This window comes from Harpia harpyja, chromosome 3, assembly GCF_026419915.1.
Source record: "Harpia harpyja isolate bHarHar1 chromosome 3, bHarHar1 primary haplotype, whole genome shotgun sequence".
NCBI classification, from domain to species: Eukaryota; Metazoa; Chordata; class Aves; order Accipitriformes; family Accipitridae; genus Harpia; species Harpia harpyja.
Window position 1 is genome coordinate 81,391,839 of NC_068942.1, and position 19,004 is coordinate 81,410,842.

Below are 19,004 nucleotides of genomic sequence, written 5' to 3' on the forward strand. Positions count from 1 at the left end.
TGGGGCTCCAGTCCGTGGGAAACTGGACGGGGAGCTCGACAGCTTTGAGTCCTGTTGGGCTCAGCTCTAATTGTTCTACTTGCTGGTTGTGATTTAAGACTTCAGTTAGGACTTTAAGATGAATCCACTTTTACTGAACAGGAGCAGCACACAGATGAGCAGAGAGGGTGAAATACCAGGTCTTTAAAACTCTCCAGAATTAAATTTTGTCTCTTCTGCTGTTTAGTTTATGTTACTTTATTGGACAGTAGGACTGTAACTCAGCTTTCTTATCCTATTGATCCACTCTCTGAAAATTTTAATAGTTGTGAATTTTGCGGTTCAGAAGTAAAGAAAATTGTAGAGCCAGGAACATGCTTTGGAGACTTGCCAAAGCAGAGCAGTAATTTGTACCTGCGGTATTAGCAACAACATTGCAGTTTTCCTACATGTACGACAGGTAAACCAGTGTAACTTCCTGTAGTTCAGGTTGCATATACAAGAAAATTAAAGTAAGGGTTCTGCTTGAACTTAACCTCTGGTCCAAATCCTGATCCCTTTGGCAGCAAGAGGATTTTGGTATCGACTTTGAAAGGAAGCAGCATCAGTCCCACTGTTTCTCCTGCTTAATTTTAATGGTTTAATTAAGGCTTCTCATTTGCATAATGAGCGTGATAATGCATTTAGAAAGATATATAATAAAAAAGAACAATAGCGCAGAGTTCATTTGGAAACGGAAACAAAAATAACTGGAATGCAAATGAGATTGCAAAGGTTTTGTTCAGGAGATCGCCAGGTATTAATAAATACCGTGGCAATCCCTTCTGGTGCCCGACACTCGTGTGCTGAGTAAGCAAGGGTATTCTCCGTGGTGAAAATACTCTGCTCCAGCCTCGGTCCTCCCAGCTGGGGGGTATGCAGGGATCCCAGGCTGCTGCAGTGGAAATGGGTCTGAGCAAAGCCCGGGGGTGCAGGCGATGATGCTCACCTGGTTTCTCTCTCTGGGTCTTGCAGCCCCCCCCACTGTGCGGATCGTGCACTCGGGCCTGGCGTGCAACATCGAGGAGGAACGCTACTCGGAGCGGGTCTACACCATCCGCGAGGGCGAGACGCTGGAGCTGACCTGCCTGGTCACCGGCCATCCTCGGCCACAGGTGAGCCCCCGCTGTGCCCGGTGGCAGCCCGCCACTGGTCACCGCGCCTTTCCTCTGCTCGCTCTGTCTGAGCCCGGGTAGGTTGGCTTCATCTTCTGCTACGGACTAGAGTGGTGCGAGGTGCTAGACATCAACGCAACGGGATCCCGGGTGGGGTGGGGGGATTTGTCCAGGCTGTTGGTTTGATGTTGAGGTGTTGCAGAAGAAACACCAACAGCAGAAAAGTCTATGACTCTTGAATGACTGGCTAGGAACGTGATGCTAAAATCAGCAAGTCTATGTTGTACATTAACATGGGGTCCCGACGTGGGTGTTTGAGATCCATGGAGGTTGGTAGAAGGAAAGGAAAAATAAATGTGAGGGCAGGGACAACTGCAAGTAGACAGTATGCACCAGAGTGAACAGCTGGAGTGGGGGCACGCGAGAGCTCGGGGGAATCTCACTGTGTGCCTGGCTCCTGGACGTCATTGGAACCACAGCGTTGCAGCCCTACAGAAAACAAAAGTCAAACAGAAAGAAGCTACCCATTTCCAGGCCCAGCTCTGTTTTATAGCATCACATTCAAAGCCAAAGAGTCTTGTCAGCCTGTGCTACAGCTGTGTCCCCCTGTCACCACCACCCCGTTTGCCCAGGGTACTCCGCTAACAGGTTATTTTAGATCGGGACCTTTTAAGACCTGTGCAAGTGTAATGCTTCATTCTGCCCCCTCTCTGCTTTTTTATTTCCATCTTTTCCTTTGCCTTTTGAACCAAGCCTGCTCTCTGTTCCCTCCTCTGCCATTGCCACTCTGCCTTCTCCGTGGATAAACAAGCTGAGTACCGAGAGCTGAGGGTGCGTCTGTAATTAGCCGAGATTACCACGTTTCACAGTGCACATATTTGTATGAGATTTTGAACACTAGAATAGCTCGCAAGGATTTTCTTTGCAAGGTGGTGAATTAAACACCTCCCTCTTGCAATAGCTTAGGATGGGCAGGAGCTGCAAATTGCAGTTCGCCAGGGTGGGAGCTGGGGAAGGGGGATTCACTGGGGACCTCAAGTCTGCAGATGAGTGATGTTCCTCCAGGAAGGAGAGATGTGCTGATTCTCTGCTGTTTATTCTGTAGCTCTTTCCAGTTTAATGAGAAGATTTAAAAATAAAGTTGAAGTTTAGCCTGTGCTGGTTCCACGGAAGGCGTAGGTTAGGCTGTGTCTTAGAAAACTTTACTTTAACTGCACACAGTTGCACTCTCTCAGCTGCAGTCACACATTAAAGCCACGTTCTAAAACAAGCCTTTTTTCTTTTAAACTAAGTGATGTCTGTCTAGCCTTTGCCAGGTGAAGGAGAAAGGAAAGAAAAAAAAAAAAAAGGCCTAAAAAAAAAAGACTGGGCTAAGTGTCTGTTTTTGATAACACCCCAAGTAAGATCAGTGGTTTTAAAATCAGTTCTGTTGTTATGTTTGAGTGGAAGTAAATAGCATGTTCATATGCAGGCAGAAAAGAGCATGCTAAAGGTAGGCTGACGCTTCCAGTGAGCTTCTTTGGAGAATGTTTCTTTCTCAAACCATCTCCTCCATCTGCTTCAGCAAAGCTGACCAGCAGCCTGCAAGGTTTGGTGCAGCTGAAATCAAAGATCCCTCTCAAACCTGCCTGCCTTGGAGGCTCGAGGCAGCTTCAAAGCCAGCGGGGCTGTTATCCATCAGGAAATGCTTTGGACCAGCTATGAAAAGTGCCATCTCGAGCAGTAACAAAGCTTATGATGTTGCTGAATCAAAAAAAAAAATCTGTTCAACCAAAATGTCTTATCAAGAAAACAAGCACACGGCTGCTTTTTTCATAAAAATCTCTAATTTCTCATCTGGGGTTCAGGATGGAAAATTGATTTCTCTTCGTTTTACCTGTTTATAGATTTTTCTTTGTCAGCCAGCACCTTGGTCTGCTCTCTTGCTCTCGCTGTCATGTTACAGCTCTGAGACTTGCAATATTTTTTGCAGATTAATTGCCTGAGAGCAGGGGGATAGTTTTGGTAGTCTCAGATGGGTGATTCTGCAGAGAAATACAGGAGGCTTGGCAGGGCTGCATTTGAACATTAGCCTTTTTATGACCTTCCTATTAAATTTCCATCCAATTTTAGTGCTCCAAAAAGTGAAGGGGGAAAAAAAAAAAAGCCTAAGACACCATAGCTTTTTGCATTGCCATATTTAAACTTCAGCATGCTACTCTGTGGGAGCCGCAGCCCCTTGGACTCGTTGCCCATGAAATTTGGCTTCTCTTAATGAAGGCTGCTGTGAATCACACCAACATTTGTGTTGCTTTTGTCAGTGGGGCTGCTGGGGAAAAGCACTGATCAGGGTCAGGCAGGAGATCAGGGTGGATGTAAAATCAGCAAGCTGGTGCTCGCTGTTTCCAGCTGCCAGAGAACTACTCTTACTTGCCAATAATTACTCTTGGGTATTTTAAATACAGATAGTGTAAGATTTTTATTTATTTTGCCTATTGGATGCATTCTGCTTTATGGCCCCGGTTCTTTAGGGGGAGGTCTGCGGTGTGTTTCTGTTGTGACTAAGACGCAGTGGCTGGGTGGGAGGGGTGATATGGCATTTATTTTTAAGCCTTCCTTTTTTATATGTGCAGAATTTGTATATGAAACTTGTTAAAATATTGTTGGACTCTCATGTTCAGACAGCATTTATGAGACGGGTTTGAGGGGAAGTATCTGGTAAGGTGCTTCCTATTCTCCTTGTAAATGGAATTGGTGAAAATACATTTTTTATTTTCTTTTTTCTGCAAGAGACTTCCATCCATATTTTGTGGTAATTGCCAGTCTTTTCAGTACTTCAATTTTTTACTGATTTTTGCACAGAAGGTTATCATATTTGGTTTGCAAATTGTATGGAAATTATTTTCAAAACGATATTTTATCAGACCCTGAGAAGTGAGTTTATAAAATACGTAATTATGTATCTATTCTAAGAATGCTATTCAACTTGCATGTGTTTCTCAAACTTTTTCAATTACTATTGGCATACATAGAAACTCTTTTTGTTTTAAACCACTGTAAGATGTAAGCAACCCTGCACTAGGCATTTATAAAATCCCCCATCAGTGTTCACTCTATTCCCCCCCTCAAGTCATGAGTGGGCAGAAAACGCATGAACTGAGGAGAAGAGGACGTGGTGCAAGTGCGCTGTGAGTCAGTTGATGAGACCATCCGTCCTGCACCCTTCTTCCAAGAAGTGGCCTTTGCAGATGCTGGCGTGATTTGGACCTCCGCCTTGCAAAAGCTCTTCAGTCTCTGGAGCTGTTGTGGTTTTGGTTCTCGGAGGCTGCGTCGTGTTCACTTCTCCCACCGTGGCAGTAACCAAGTCACGCTGCAGTAGTGACTGCCAGGTGATGCTGTCCCCCAAAATACATAGCGTGCAGTACCAGGGTTATTGCTGGCTTGGAGCCTTTGCAGGGTTTTACCAGGTCACTTGGATTAATGAATTGCCGTAGCTTCCTTTATTTGTGTTTTTAAAAAATAGGAGTCTGCTATGTATGTACAACTCCTATTTTCTGCAGTAAACTCAAGTCTTGGCCAACTGCTGTCCTGTGCTGCTCCTTTACACTTCAGTGGCAACTGCATAAGGGACCATGAGGAATTCTTGCCTGAAAGAAAGGCTGCTGGATGTATTGTGGAGCAGAAAAGCCACACTAGTAGGACAGTGGTTCATGGAGGGGGACCAGAACGTTAGCACCGGGCCAAGCAGAAAAGTGGTGCACCTCGGCAGGGGTGCCAAGAGCAACCTGCTTTCTGCATGTGCTGTTCGTTCTCTTGCCTTGTCTCTCTGCTAATTGGTATTGCTTTGGCCATCGCAGGTGATGGTGTTAAAGCTAAACGGAGGCTGCCGAGTTCCACCTGTGAACACATGTGCGGTCCCCACTGCGTGGGTACAGGAGGTGAACTTTGGGCTTCAGTCTTCACAAACGTTGTGCTGGTTCATTAACAGAGAGTGTCTGCTTCTGCTTCTGCTCAGTGAGGTATGGGAACCAGGCAGCAGTGCTCAAGTAAAAAGATCATTTGATATGTAAGGCTGGTGTAAGTAACAAGCTTTATTTAATGTCCTTAAAGCAAAACTGTGGAAGTACCTTCTGCAAGCCTTCGGTTTTGGGAACAGCATTTAAGAGTGGGTGCAAATGCTAAAGCAGAGAGTTCTTCTGATTTGCAAGCTGAGTTTGGTAATTGAGCACCTTAATAGCTAGGGGTTTGGAGCTACAGTTAATTACACCTACAAAATTAAAGTCTCTTTAAAATCATGCACTCTACTTAACAAAGAATTTTTTTCTTGGTTTGGGGGCTAATTAGCTGCATTCACCTGCTTTCCTGATTCTGAGCTCACAGTAGGTCTCCACAACTATTCAGAGGCAGTTCGAAAGCCAAGTATCTAATGGTTAGTAGAAGAAAATCTCTCGTGAACTTTCCTCCTCTGGGTCTTCTTAAGGTCTCAGCCAGATGGCAGGCAGGCATGTACCAGACCTAGCGATGGGCTGGAGGAGATGCCAGCACTACAGGATGGGTCAGCTTAAGAAGCTGAGCCTAGAGGAGGACCAAGGTGAGCCCTCTGTTTAGCTCTAGAGGACATCAGGTCTTCTTGTCTGATGTTTGTCCAGTTGTTGCCTTCCTGCCAGCCTAAAAGGAGCACAGTGAATCTGTGGTTTAGAGAGGTGCCTACGAGTGAGCCTCGGACCATTGCTGTAAATTGCTGTGAGAGGAGATGGTCCTCAGGGAGTCTCCAAAGGCTCCTCTGTGTGCTCTGCCACCCCAAGCACCTTTCTCCTCAATCCTCACCATCCCACGGACCATCCCCAAGGAGAGGAGACCTTGCCGATGCTCTGTCGCGGCCTCCTGCGCTGCGGGACTGCTGTTACCCCCACAGTGTCTATCTGGTTTTCCTTTCTACCACATTAAGAGTTCCCCTGGGATGTAAAGAGAGAGGCAGCAGGTTGCAGATGTGTCCTTCTCCTTTGTTTTGCAAGGTGGCCCCTGCACATCCAAGTTTTGTACCTAGGACACAGTTACACATAAGTATGCCTTTGTGTGCAGGTTAATGCCTGCAGTTGAGTGCTTGTAGATTCAAAAACTCTTCCTGGGAAAAAGGGCAGGGCTGAGACCCCCGGAGCAAGTGTGTTTTTCTGCATGGGATTGCTTTCGGCTTGTCCTGTGGAAGCCACTTCTGCTTGTGCCACCTGCGTGTTGTGCTTTGGTGGTATTTTACACTCCTTCCCGTGGGCACGAGGGGCTGCAGCGGGGGGATTGTGGCAGTGGGGAATCAGACCAGACTAGGTGGGACCCGTATTTTCTCCTCCTTCCTTCACGGATTGGAAAAGGCAAAGAGAAAAGCGCTGCTTACGGGGTTTCTCTCCTAAGGGTACTCTCGCAGCTTTAGAAGAAAGCTGGTGGGGCCGGTGGGGATGTGCACGCCGTGGTGCCAGACCACTCCGCTGCCTGCTTAGCTTGCTCAGGACACGCTGCGTGATTTGAGGCTGCCCTTGGTGGGTGTCTGCTGCAGGTGGAAGACTGGGAGGAGGAATAAATGTTTTCTTTTTTTTTTCCTCTTTGATGTCAGTGCTCCTGTGTGCTTTACCAAAGTGCACGTTTATGCCTTTTTGTCTTTCCAGGCATTGCTTTTAACTTTTCGATCAATTGATGTAGTTCTGTAACAGGCTGATGACTTGTGTGTGCCTCTTTGTGATCTGCTCCAAGTCGTGTTGAAATGACACTGCTCTATAGGGGCCTCTCTTTGAAAATGTGTTCTTCAGATTTACTGGCTTCCCATCATGTGCCACAAAATTCTCCCTACGATTAGTTACAGGCAGGTGGAGATAGGGAAACTCGTGTATTCAGAGTGGAGGTTGCACTTTCCAACTGGAAACTGTTTTGCAACTTTGTTTAAAATTTTTTGAGGTCTAATCGATATCAGTGAGGCCTTTGGGGAGAATAATGTAAGGCTACAGTAATTATTGCAAAGGAAGAGAATTACAAACACTTGCACACTGTTGTTCCCTAAAGCTTAGCCTCACTCCTAATTATAGAAAAAGCTCTGAGCACCCCAATACTTCATTGCATGTCTACTTGTTGTCTGTGGAGTGATTGTGTAGCATTTGATATATCACTGCTGTTCATAATTTGCAGCATTTTAATACACAGCACTCATCACTTGATCTATTAAATGCGCCATTAGTTGCCATAGAAACTAATTTTCCTTGATTAAGTTTTTGAAATGCCACATCCATGCTCAGGTGAGGCTAACGGTGGGTGGGCAAATGCAGCCCTTTTTTCATCAATTACTGCTTTCAGGATTTTGCCCAGAGGTTGGTTTGGGTTTTTGAACAAAATTCTGCAAAGCCCCTCGCTGTTTGGGAGCGAGGGCAACGTGACGAGTCCTGCCCTGTTTGCGGCTGGCTGAGCGGAGCCCGCGGTCCGTGTCAGCCTCGCCGGGGCTGGCTCTGTGTCCCTCGGGGCGAGGGGCTGCAGTGTCACCCTTGGGACCCCAACATTTTCCAGACGTTAGCCCAGGAACCGAGTGTTGTGCTGTACCTGCCTGTCAGCTCGACAAGAGACATTTAAGGATGTACTAAGGCCACTTATCCCTATGACGCAAATAAGTTATTTGCTGTTTTCTGTAGCTAATAGGTGACATTTTATTTACACCAGTGAGGCTCTCCTGCACAGCCTATGGAGGGATGTAGCTTATCCTAACCTTCCTTGGCTGCTCCAGCCGGTGCTGGGGGGGGGTCCAGCCGGTGGCAGCAGTGACTGTGGCTGTCCCAAGGTGAGCAGTGACATTTGGGCCACAGAGGTCGGAAGAAGCAGCATCTTCTGAAAGAGCAGGGACTGCCTGGGATTTTGTATTCCTGGTTGTCCACTAAAAGCTGAATGATAAAGACCTCAGTCAGTATAAGCTCGCCTACATTTTTTTTTCTTCCTCTGGGTGTTTTTTCCCCCATGTCTTTCACCTCTGTGTGCTGTCACACCTCAGGTTACGTTATCCTGTCACGAGTGGTACCTTCTGAGACGTAAAACATGCTGAGTGGAGGGAGGGGGATGCCCGAGTCCTCGTCCAGTTGCTTCACTGTGGCTGCAGGGTGGCAATGGGGACAGCTGTGGGGGTGTTCTCTGTCCCCACCAGCATGGCCCAACGCTCTCTGGCAAGTGACGGGGTCCCCACACTTGTCCCCCTTCCCCGGCCAAGCTCCAGGAGTCGGAGGAGGCAGCAGCTGCTGCTGCTGACACCCGTGGTCCAGCTGTCCGAGTTGTGTGCTCTCCGCTCCCAGCGAGCTCGGGGATTTTGAGTATTTTGGGGATGCAACGTGCCCTACTGAGCACCGAGGCTTTCTTCTGCAGAAGCATGGCAGATTCCACCTCCTCGCATCCTTCTGGCACTCTTCTATGCAGCGCTATCGGACTATGTCGTTTGATCCCCTTGAAATCAAGGGGCTAAGACATGCAGCTAGCGCTTGTTGTGTGTGAGGAGAGTGGCGGAGAGCTTGGCTCTCCCAGAAAGTAGCGCATGGGAGGATCTGCTTTTGGAAGACCCCAAATTTTCTCCCTGCCTCTGTTTTGCTGTGTTTTCTTTCCACTTGTAGGAGTGGAGTGCTGTGCTGATGGCCACTCTGTCAACAAGTAGATGCTCCCCTTGCAGCTGAGAGGCTGCTTGGAGATACCTTCTGCTTCCCGAGCTTGGTGCTTGCACACCCTGAGCAAAGCCAGGACTGCTGCTCCGCAGGGACGTGTGTGGCCCTGGGGGGGACATGCACCCTGCCTGTTGGGAATTCTGGTGGCGAAAGGGGGTGGTCCGAGCGGCACGGATGCTCTCCTTTGGCTGCGGGGGACCGTCAGGGATGCTGATGCTGTGTGCCAGCTTGGTCGGAGCAGCGAGGCGATGAGCACACAGCCTGTCCTACAGAAATGGAGGTGCTGGCTGGCAGGGGACGTTCTCAGTGTAGGCTCGCTGCTTGAGTCCCCAAAGGTGCCTGGGCAAGCCACGTCGGGCCGGACTGGGGTTAGCAGGGCTGACCCATTTTGCACCTGCGTTGTTGCAGCTATTGTCTACAGTGTGTGGATGATAGGGCTTGTATTGCAGATTTAAGCTGCAGAAGAAGGAATTGTTTGACTTTAATTATCATCCAGTGCTCAGTGGTACGATGGGGCTTGAATAAACAACTGAACGGAGCAATAGGCTAGACAGGAAAGCAGTGATATCACAGTGGGGGGGAAACCTTGTCTTGCCTTTCATTTAATTTGTTGGGTTTGTTCGGTTTTATTTTTTTTCTTTTTTTTCTTTCCAAAGCAAGCATGCTGAACCTAATGGTATGAGTTAGGTGGGATGGATGAGGCCTCTGCTGAGATATTGGCCAGCACCTCCCTGTGTGATGGGATGTCTGTGTTCCCCAAACAAATGCAGAGGCTGTTCGGAGAAGCAGAAAGGAGCAAAGTTTTCAAATTAGGGAAGAATATCAATAGGGGCGATATATAGATGGGTAAAGGGCTAGCACATTTGTCCTTATCAGGGCAGAGCCATGGTGCTAAGCGTGACTGAAAGGTCAGTCCAGCCCAGAGTAGCCCCAGTCAGCAGCAGCTTTTGCTCAGCCTTCTAAGTTTGCATTCAGAAGCAACAGCAGGGAAGGAGACGAAAAAGATTGGGTAAGACCATTAGTTTCACTTGCTTATTGGGAATTTTCTTCCTGTCTCAAATGAGCGGTAGGAATAAACCAAACTTCTAGAACTAAATAGGTTTTTGGTGGGTCCCAGCACGTCTGCGGAGTGGCTAACTGCATTCCTTTACACAAAGCAGTGCTGTTGTCCTGGGTTAGAGCATGTCGTGCGCTCGGTTTGCGATGTGCTCAGATGCACAAGTGTCTCGGTCCCAAGAAGCGTGGTGCAACTCCGGGAGTCTCTTGCTCGCTCGTCTCTCAACGCTGTCCCTCACTGTGGATGCTGTGATTTCTGTCGCGGACTTTTTTCACATTTAACACTTATTTCTCTTGTCAGACAGAGCAGAGGAGGGTTGTAGCAAGCACTGAATGTATCTGCAGTGCCCTGCAGAGGTGGGAATTCAGGTGCTGTACTTTAGGAAGAAAAGAGCAAATAAACCTTTCATAGCCTCAACAGCAAAAATGGCGTGTAAAGTTTAATCACATAGTTCTTTTAATGCTGAAGAACAACGGAAACACGTGCCCTTCGTAGCTAAGTGTGAGCTTTATCGAGTCAAATGTTTATAAAGGGTTTTTTGCCAGCATAAAATGCAGGCTAATTTAGTCATGAGTCAGGCTGGATTTTGTCAGGTGTTCACTGAACATTTGTAAAGTCTTCCCGTGAACTGAGGAGTGTCATATGAAATCATCATCAGTTCTCTTAACAAGAGTACAATTACTGTAATAAGGAGATGCAGAATGCAATAGGAAAACAGCTGTTCCAGTGTAAGTACCCCCCCCCAATTGCCTTCTTTGGCCCCATCAGCAGTTAATAAAAATTCCTATCAATTAAAAAAGAAAATGTAGAATCCACTTTACCTCAAAGGAGCCTTTTATGTTTCACTTGCAGCTGATCAAAGAGAACATCACGTGGGGTTTTTGTTTTGTTTTTCTGAAATGCTTTTTACATTTTAATGGATGGAGTGCCATAAAATGTTAATTCTTTTTTTGAGCACGCTAATAAGGTGAAGGTAGGATTCTGTTCGGAAACATTAGAGGAGGCTACACTAATCACACTAATTAAGATGGTATGCATTTTAAATAATGAAGGTGTTTCTATAAAGTGCCACAGTTACATGTGTCTGTTGAAGGAGATACCTCGCTGCTTGGCAAGGAGCTTGTTTGCTGGAGCTGAAAGGAGAGGTGAGTGAAGCACTGTGTGGTGCACATCAGCTGCCTGTCAACTCCAAACACTCATGGACTGGGGTTTTGTTATGCTCTCTGATATCCTGATGTACCATGGGTGTTTGAAAAGTTGCCTTTGCTTGCTTCTAAACCTCATTTATTGATATTGTCAATAAATATATCTTTGTCTCAATGCTTCTGTATATTGTCTCAATCCTAAAGCTTATATAGCCTCAGCTGTGGGAGGAAGGGCTTTCCTGAGGATGACTGTGGGAGCCTTGAAGTAAGAGCAGGCAGAGGTGGGGAAATAAGTGAGGCAGGAGGGAGGTCCAGAGGTGCTGAGATCCAGCTGTTTCTGTTGATGATGGCATTGATGGTGAAGGTTATAAGAATTTAGACTTCCCAAAAAGCAACCCAGGAGAAAACATAAGCCCCTAAAGAAGATATTTCCCCCCAAATCTGTTTTGGACCTGAAGTCCTTGCCTAGTGGCAATCTAATGCTAAAAACTTGCAGTTAAGTTGTACTTAATGTCAGGGCTTGGTGGAGTTGTCTTTGTTAGGTGGCAGTTATATAGCCTCTTCTCCACCCTGTCGTGGGACGCAGAACTTTTTGGGCAGCAGGAATGAGGAGGGTACAGCATCCTTGCCGGTCCGTCTGCCCCTCTGGCACACAGGCTTTCACTGCGACCCTGAGCTGGATGCTATGGTCAGTGCCTTCCTTGCTGGGCTCCACTGAGCGCTTTCATCTTCAGGATGACAACAATCTTGTTCCCTCTGTAACTATTATAATGTAATCCTGCCTTGAATGACATCATTTTGGTATGGTAACTCAGTTGTTTGCTGCAAACAGCACGTTATGCCACTGAATAATTTGTGAATATGCCACTGAAAGAAATGTGAAGCCATTCACCCTATCATCTGCAGGAAGCTGGGTTAAAAGGCACGTGGTTTGCAAGCTGATAAAGAAATTAAACTCCTCAGTTGTTCTATTCTGAATAATTTGACCAGTCATATCTTGCTGATTCGCTTCGTTCCAGGTGGCTGCTGTCTCTCGACAAGAAATATGTTTGCAGGTTTCTAAAAAGGGCTTGGGAGTGGTGGGAGAAAGAGGTCAGCTTAAATCAAGATAAATGCAACATCAGGGCAAGTGAAGTGTGTATTTCAGTCGCACTCTGTTGAGAATATTGAGCCTAGGCTGCTAAAGCATCAGCAATCACTGAAATGAGACTATCAGAGAATCACATGGAGTTGGAAGTGACATCCAGGTTGGTTATTTTTACCATACCAGTTTTGTATTGACCCTTGTGGAAGCTTAAAAGCTACCAGAAATCCCCTACAGAAAGTTTCCAATGAACACAGAGCATGGATCTCCCATCATCAAAAGGAAAACAGCAACGTTTACTGAAATATGGACACTTGTCCTCTGAATGGATTGCATCTGTCTTCTCCCCTTCCCCTCGATCTTCCCCCCCAACTGTGCTCTGCAGTTCTTGGTTTCTGTCTGTATATTGTCAGCTTTTGTTTTCCTTTTTCTTGATGGCCCTTAAAAGGTAGGATGTTGGCTGAAAGGATGGAGAAGTAGCTCTGGGATGCTGCAGAAGTAGCTGTGTTTCCATGGCTGTTGAACATACTAGTCTCATAAGTAAAAATGAGGTGGGTGGTTTTGGAATGAGGTCTGTTGCTGTAAGGCCTTGCTCGCTGAAAAAGAATGTATTTGATGAGTAAAGAGATAATTTAGTATCCCAGGGAAACTAGCAACTTATGCAGATCTGCTGTGGCTGAAGCAGAAGTACATTCTGGTAGCTGGTCTGTAAAAGGTACCTACTAAAGAAACAATTGAAGATGCTTTTTATGGAGCGGAATAGGGAGTTGTTCCCATTGCTGTGGACATAGTGAAAGACAGGTTGTCCTACATCTGTGAGTAAAACCTCAGAGCAGCGAGCTCCTCGTATATTTTCCCATAGCAGCAAGAAGTGTTCGTGGCTGGAAACCACGTTTGTTTTGCTGCCCATTTGAGTTCTTCTCCAAAAATGATATATGTTGGATCCAAACGTCCAAATGTATGTTAGTGCCTCTGAGAAAGTGTGGTATGACTACAAACTTGATGCTGATGCCTTCTAAGCTTGACTCCAGAGTTTGTCTCGTGTCCTTCAAGGGGAGATTTATTTAACACAAGCGTGCACTTCCATGACGGGCAGTTTCGTCATTGAACATTAGAGGCTTGATTGTTCTTCAGAGCCTTTTTCTTATATCCCACTAAATTCAGGGAGCAGAGGGAAGGTCGTTCTGTAACACGCTGTGGTTCTACTTGCCGTGAACTTACTGTTGTGTTTTCCACGTATCTGCATATGGTCTTGAGGACAGTGCTTTCACAGCACTAACTTGATGGCACCTGAGGACCGGGAGCTATACCCTCAACTACTAAGGCAGGCTCTTGAGATTCTTGCTTTTGCATTTTAAGGAAAGAAGTGATGCTCCCAAAACATAGTCCATCTGAGCTGTCTGATGGTGATAGAGTTTGAACAAATCGGGTTGTTTCTGGTATGACCGTTAAACGACGCCTCTGTGATCCTTCTGTGTGGTTTTATTTGCTGTGCTGCTGTTGTCATAGATAAAATTATATCGTAGACTGAGCTGTCCTTCAGCCTCTGGCAGCTGGGAGTGGCCGTTTTGGGAAGTACTGCGTTTATTTTTGGTGCTATCCACCTGAGCACTTGTACCTGGATGTTCTGCAGAGCACGAGTGAGCTTATCAGGCTGGAAGAACCATATGCCTTTTGCTGAAGGATGCTCTGTAATTGAGGCTCATTCCCAAGTGGTGCTGAAGAGCTCTTGTTATGTTAGTTGTTGTGTTAGGCTTCCCCCTCCACCTTTTGGAGTCAGCTTAGGCACATGTGGAGTTTTTTGTTTGGGTTTGTTTTGTTTTTTTTGATAGACTGTTCTATATATTAGTAAAGGCAAGAAATCTGAACTTGAAGAGGAGAAGTTGAACTTTAAATAAGCTTAACTATTTAATGTGTGTAAATGTTTGCCTTCCCAGGCAAAAGCAATTAAAAAGAAGACTCAACTGTCGCTGTCCTAATTCATTTGGTATGCGCCAGGTATTTGTTCTGGTACTGTACTACAGGGCACACAACACAGCTGCTGAAAGCAAGCTAAACAAAGCTAAAAAATGTTACTGTTCTGATCAGTATGACTACATTGGTTGTCTTAAAGGTAGCTAAATGTACAAGGAGCTTTAAAATCCCTTTCTAGGGTACAACAGCACGTTCCATCAGAACAAGCAGGAACAACTTGTGTGTGGTTTTTTCCTGCGTTATCTTTTTCCGTGTGGGCTGTTATTCTTCTCCATAACAGCAATTGCATAATTAGACACCGAACAATAAGTATTTCAAAATTATTCTTATTAGTGTTTTTTTACAGAAAAATCTTGCTGCACTGAGTGACTCTGCTCCTTAGTTTTGAGTGGTTTGACTTGCTCTACTTCTGCTTGAAAGGTATAACCTTGGTATAGTCTTGATAGGTCCTTATAAATAATTACGGCAACATTATAGGCTGAATCCTCTTACGCTTGCAGATTTCATGATCCAGGAGATAAAAATAACAAGTGAGATTATTTTTTTTTCCTCCCCGTATGTCTATCAATCAAAATGATAAAGATATTTATGACTTGCATGTTTTAATGGTGTAATTAGATATAATTACATGTTCAAATGATTACACATATGAACACTAATTATGTAATTGAAGACAATTATGCTAACTAGGTAAATACATAATTAACTAAAAATCTCTTGTAAAATCAAGGAAATTTGCACAACAGCCAAAGAAAGTAAAATCACAATAAAAAATAAGTAACCCTTTCAGTCTGAAAACTCTAAGAGCCAGCCAGCTGTGTATAGCTGGAGAAGACCTGGCCATTTAACTTCTGGTGGGCTGAAGCTTCGTTCAGTTGTCTCTTCTATTTTGTATTCTCCTTGTAAGAGGAAGGTGAACATTAAAGCAAAAAGCTGTGCTGTAATTGTGTTTGTCTTGGTCTCTGGCAATGATTTGCTGACCTCTGTAGGCTGGGTTTTGGTGGTTTATTGGGATATGGGCTTTTTGGGGGTGGGGAGGGAATTGTTTTGTCTCTTTAATCGTGGGTTCTTAATATAGAAGGAAGGGAAAGCTCAAAGCTAATTAGTTTTTTTTCTATTTTAATGCAACAGTGCAACTTCAATATACCAAGAATGGGCTTATAGTGGCAGCGCTGCCCTACTGAGGCTGTGGGATGAAGGCTCATTAAAGCCTCATCACCAGCCCCTGCAAAGCATTTTCCCCTGGTGCACCAGCTTGGCTTGCACACCCTTTCCAACTGCAAAAATTGGTTAAGGCTCATACAGTAGAAATGTAGTGAGATGTCCAGAGCCTCAGTAAACTCCCCAGTGCAGAAGTGTGTTTGGGGATGGATCGTTACTGTGTATCAGGTGATGCTGAATCAGTGGCTGTTAGCCCCTCTTCCCTGTGCTATCAACTTTTTCAGTTTTAAATATTGCCTGATTCCTGTCCCTTTATTTCTAGTTGCAAAATGAACCAGGTTTTTTTTTTTTTTTTTTTTTTCCTTAATGTCTATTTGCAATTCTCTTGATATGTGGGAACTGTTCCCAGTTCCCTTTCTTTGGCACTCGTGGGAGTCATTTAAAGGTATGCCAGGAAAGCTCAACAAGACATGAATGATGCTATTTGTGATTACTGGATTTTTCATGAATTTTCTTCTCGTTGGGTCCTGAATTGGACATAAGCTAAAATCTCGAAGTCAGTAGGATTCAAACACATGCACAAATTTTTTTCCTGAACAAAGGTCTTGCCAGAACCCTTCTCAACTGTGCCAGGTTGTCGTGGTTTAACCCCAGCCAGCAACTAAGCACCACGTAGCCACTCACTCACTTCCCCCTCACCCAGTGGGATGGGGAGAGAATTGCAAAAAAATAAAGGTAAAACTCATGGGTTGAGATAAGAACAGTTTAATAGACCAGAAAGGAAGAAACTAATAATGATAATAATAACAATAATAAATTGACAATAATAATAAAAGGGTTGGAACATACAAAACAAGTAATGCACAATGCAATTGCTCACCAGTTGCTGACTGATGCCTAGTTAGTTCCTGAGCCGACCCCCAGCCCAACTGCCCCCAGTTTATATACTGGGCATGACATCACACGGTATGGAATACCCCTTTGGCCAGTTTGGGTCACTGCCCTGGCTGTGTCCCCTCCCAACTCCTTGTGCCCCTCCAGCCTTCTTGCTGGCTGGGCATGAGAAGCTGAAAAATCCTTGACTTAGCCTAAACACTACTTAGCAACAACTGAAACCATCAGTGTGTTATCAACATTCTTCTCATACTGAACCCAAAACATAACACTGTACCAGCTACTAGGAGGAGAATTAACTCTATCCCAGCTGAAACCAGGACACAGGTATAGGGCAGAAGAGACTCAGTCTTTTTCTGGTGTTGCTTAATATTGTTTTAGACTTTTTCACTGTCTGAAGGACACTTTGCCAATTCTTCATCCTCTAAAACAAAGGGAAAAAAAGTGTATGCAGAAGCAAAGTCATGGCAACAGAGCTGTTTTTTTGGGTGTCTGTCACTGGCACTTTCAAACAGAAACCTAGGAACTTCCATCCTGACTGAGCCCAGATGTCCCTTGTCCAGCACCTGGAGTATATGGTTAAGATGTGCTTAATCTTGCAGCCTCTGGGTGTCTCATGTTTTGGAATTGCCTGATCAAAAGGTTGTATAGGATGACTGTGGTAACTAGGTATAGATAGGTTTAATTTCCATGCATGAATATTCTCTCTTTTGGAGTCAGTTTAGATCGCGTTGGTTAATAAGCTGTGACTATTAGATAGACAACACAATTATGTGTTGTATTTTGAAAGAAAAAATGTTGTTTAACAACAAATCAAACAAACCTTGCCGTTTGGTAATTTCAGTCAATGCCTCCGATTTCTTAAGTTACAAGAAACCGTGGGCTTGATGCCGTATCTGTGACTTGTGCTCAGCAGCTGCTGATCTTTTCTGACCTTAAGTTCTGTTGATAGCACTTCATACCAAGCTGCCTTCTCAGCTGAGCTGCCAACTCTCTCTTGTCAAGATTTCTTCTCTTTTCCCTTTTCTCCTTGCTACCCCCCTTCCCAATTCTCCCACCTTTCAAGCAAAATAAAATGTCATCTCTTTTCTTTGTCATCACAGCTAAAATAAGTTAAATCTCAGGATCTCACTCTCATTTTTAGCTGAATGAGATTGTAAGGTGTAATTCAGCATGTATGAGGGTTGGTTCCTGTGGAAGGAAGATAAAGCACAGCTAATCTGGATCACAGAGATTTAGGGTTTAATTCAGAAAGATGTCTGGAAATAAGGCAGGTGTGCATCTTCAGTCTCAGAGGGATGCAACGCAGGGTGTGCTGTAGGAAATGTTGATAAGGTCCAACGTGACCGTAAAGGCAGAGCCCGGTGGTCATCAGCTTTCAATATTTAGAAGGGATTTTTCTCAGAGACTCTTCGTGTACCAAGTCTGCTAGCAGTGGTGTTTGAAGTACAGCATGATTTTTCCGGATTACGTTTTATGAAGTTTTTAAAATGGGAACTAGTTTAAGTAAACAGACTGATATTGCATTGCAGGGAATCAATAACCTCGGTGCTATTTGCAGAAGACAATGTAGTGGAAAAAGAGCCATTTAAACCCAGCATTTTATGATGTTCAGTTAAGTGGATTTAATTTGTTCAAGCAGAGGTGGGCCAGAAACGTGCCTGGATTACCGTCGGAGCGCGCAGGATGGTGCGAGTGGTGGCACCTCTGCCTCTGCAGGCTTGAGCTTTGCTGGAGGAGGAGGAGGAGGAGGAGGAGAGAAGGCAATGATTTGCCTGCTCCAGCAGGAGCAAAGAATTAAGGATCCACAAAACTTTGCACTTAGCCCTTGGAGATACTTGCATGTTCTGGGAACAAAGTTGGGGGTTTTTTTTTTAGTTTTCACGCAGAAGGAAAACAAATACGTTTTTCTTTCTGTTGTTGGCTCCTCCATGCTAAGAGTATGTAGGTCTCTGCCTTGTAGCGTTTAGCATCTGCACAGAAATAGCTTTCTGTTGCAATTCTATTTTCGCCACGCATGCAGCCATGCTGGCGTCAGCGACTGCTGCTCTTGTTTTCTCATTTACAGAAACATTTATTTGTGACACTTGGCAGTCAGTTTAAAGGCTGCATGTCTGCCCAAAAATATCTCCCCTAATGATTGTTGCAGGAAGTAGTCAAGATTCGTATTACTGAAAAACCAGAAGAGAAAGATTTTTCTTCTGTTTTTATCGGTTTACTTGTAAGTCTCTGACAGCATTTTGGGTGTGCTCTGTGAAGCTGTTTCTCTTGAATACTCTTGTTTCTCCCAGGGGTCTTGCAGGGGAGTGAAATGGGTAGAGATGGAGAAGAATGAGAAGCAAGAAGCAATACCTGAAATGACTGTTATAAAAGGAAAAAACCATAAATTTTAAACTGCCTGGATTTCAAGATGGCTTTGTCACTTTGAAACGCGATTCTATTATGAAGAGTGACTTCAAAGTAGAAAAATCCTGTTTAGCAGCCACTTTTTCCTCTCTGTTTAGACTCCAGTCTTCTGAGTTTAATGACAGAAACACATTTTTATGCCTTTTTGCTCTTGAGGGAGACAAGTAGTTCTGGGAAGGGGGGAACTGATGCCTTCTGGTTCCCCACTGCTTCTTGTGCTGTGGTTGAACAGTGGCTCCTCACACCTCTGTCCTTCTCTAAGACCCTTCTACATCCCCGTCCCCAAACTGGATGAAGGCATCATCTCTGGGTGCCAGGAGGTGGGCATGGTACCACTCCGGGGCTGGCTGTGTGCCCGTACCAAATTTGGGTAAAACCGGGCTCCGAAATTTTGCGCAAGGAAGAGCAGCAGCCACGTAAGGCACTTTGCTTGCAAAATGGGGATAGGAAGAGTTATTTAGGGTAAGGTGGGTTTTTGCATCTTTGGATACTGTGAGG

The 19,004-nt window shown here is 45.1% G+C and overlaps 1 protein-coding gene across 1 annotated transcript in view; it reads left to right on the forward strand.

The window, feature by feature from the left end:
- MDGA2 (MAM domain containing glycosylphosphatidylinositol anchor 2) overlaps window positions 1-19,004 on the forward strand; it is a 386,375-nt gene that overhangs the window by 139,056 nt on the left and 228,315 nt on the right. The window contains exon 4 of the mRNA XM_052783732.1: window positions 994-1,133. Coding sequence (XP_052639692.1) covers window positions 994-1,133 — 140 coding nt within the window. The remainder of the gene's footprint in view (window positions 1-993; window positions 1,134-19,004) is intronic.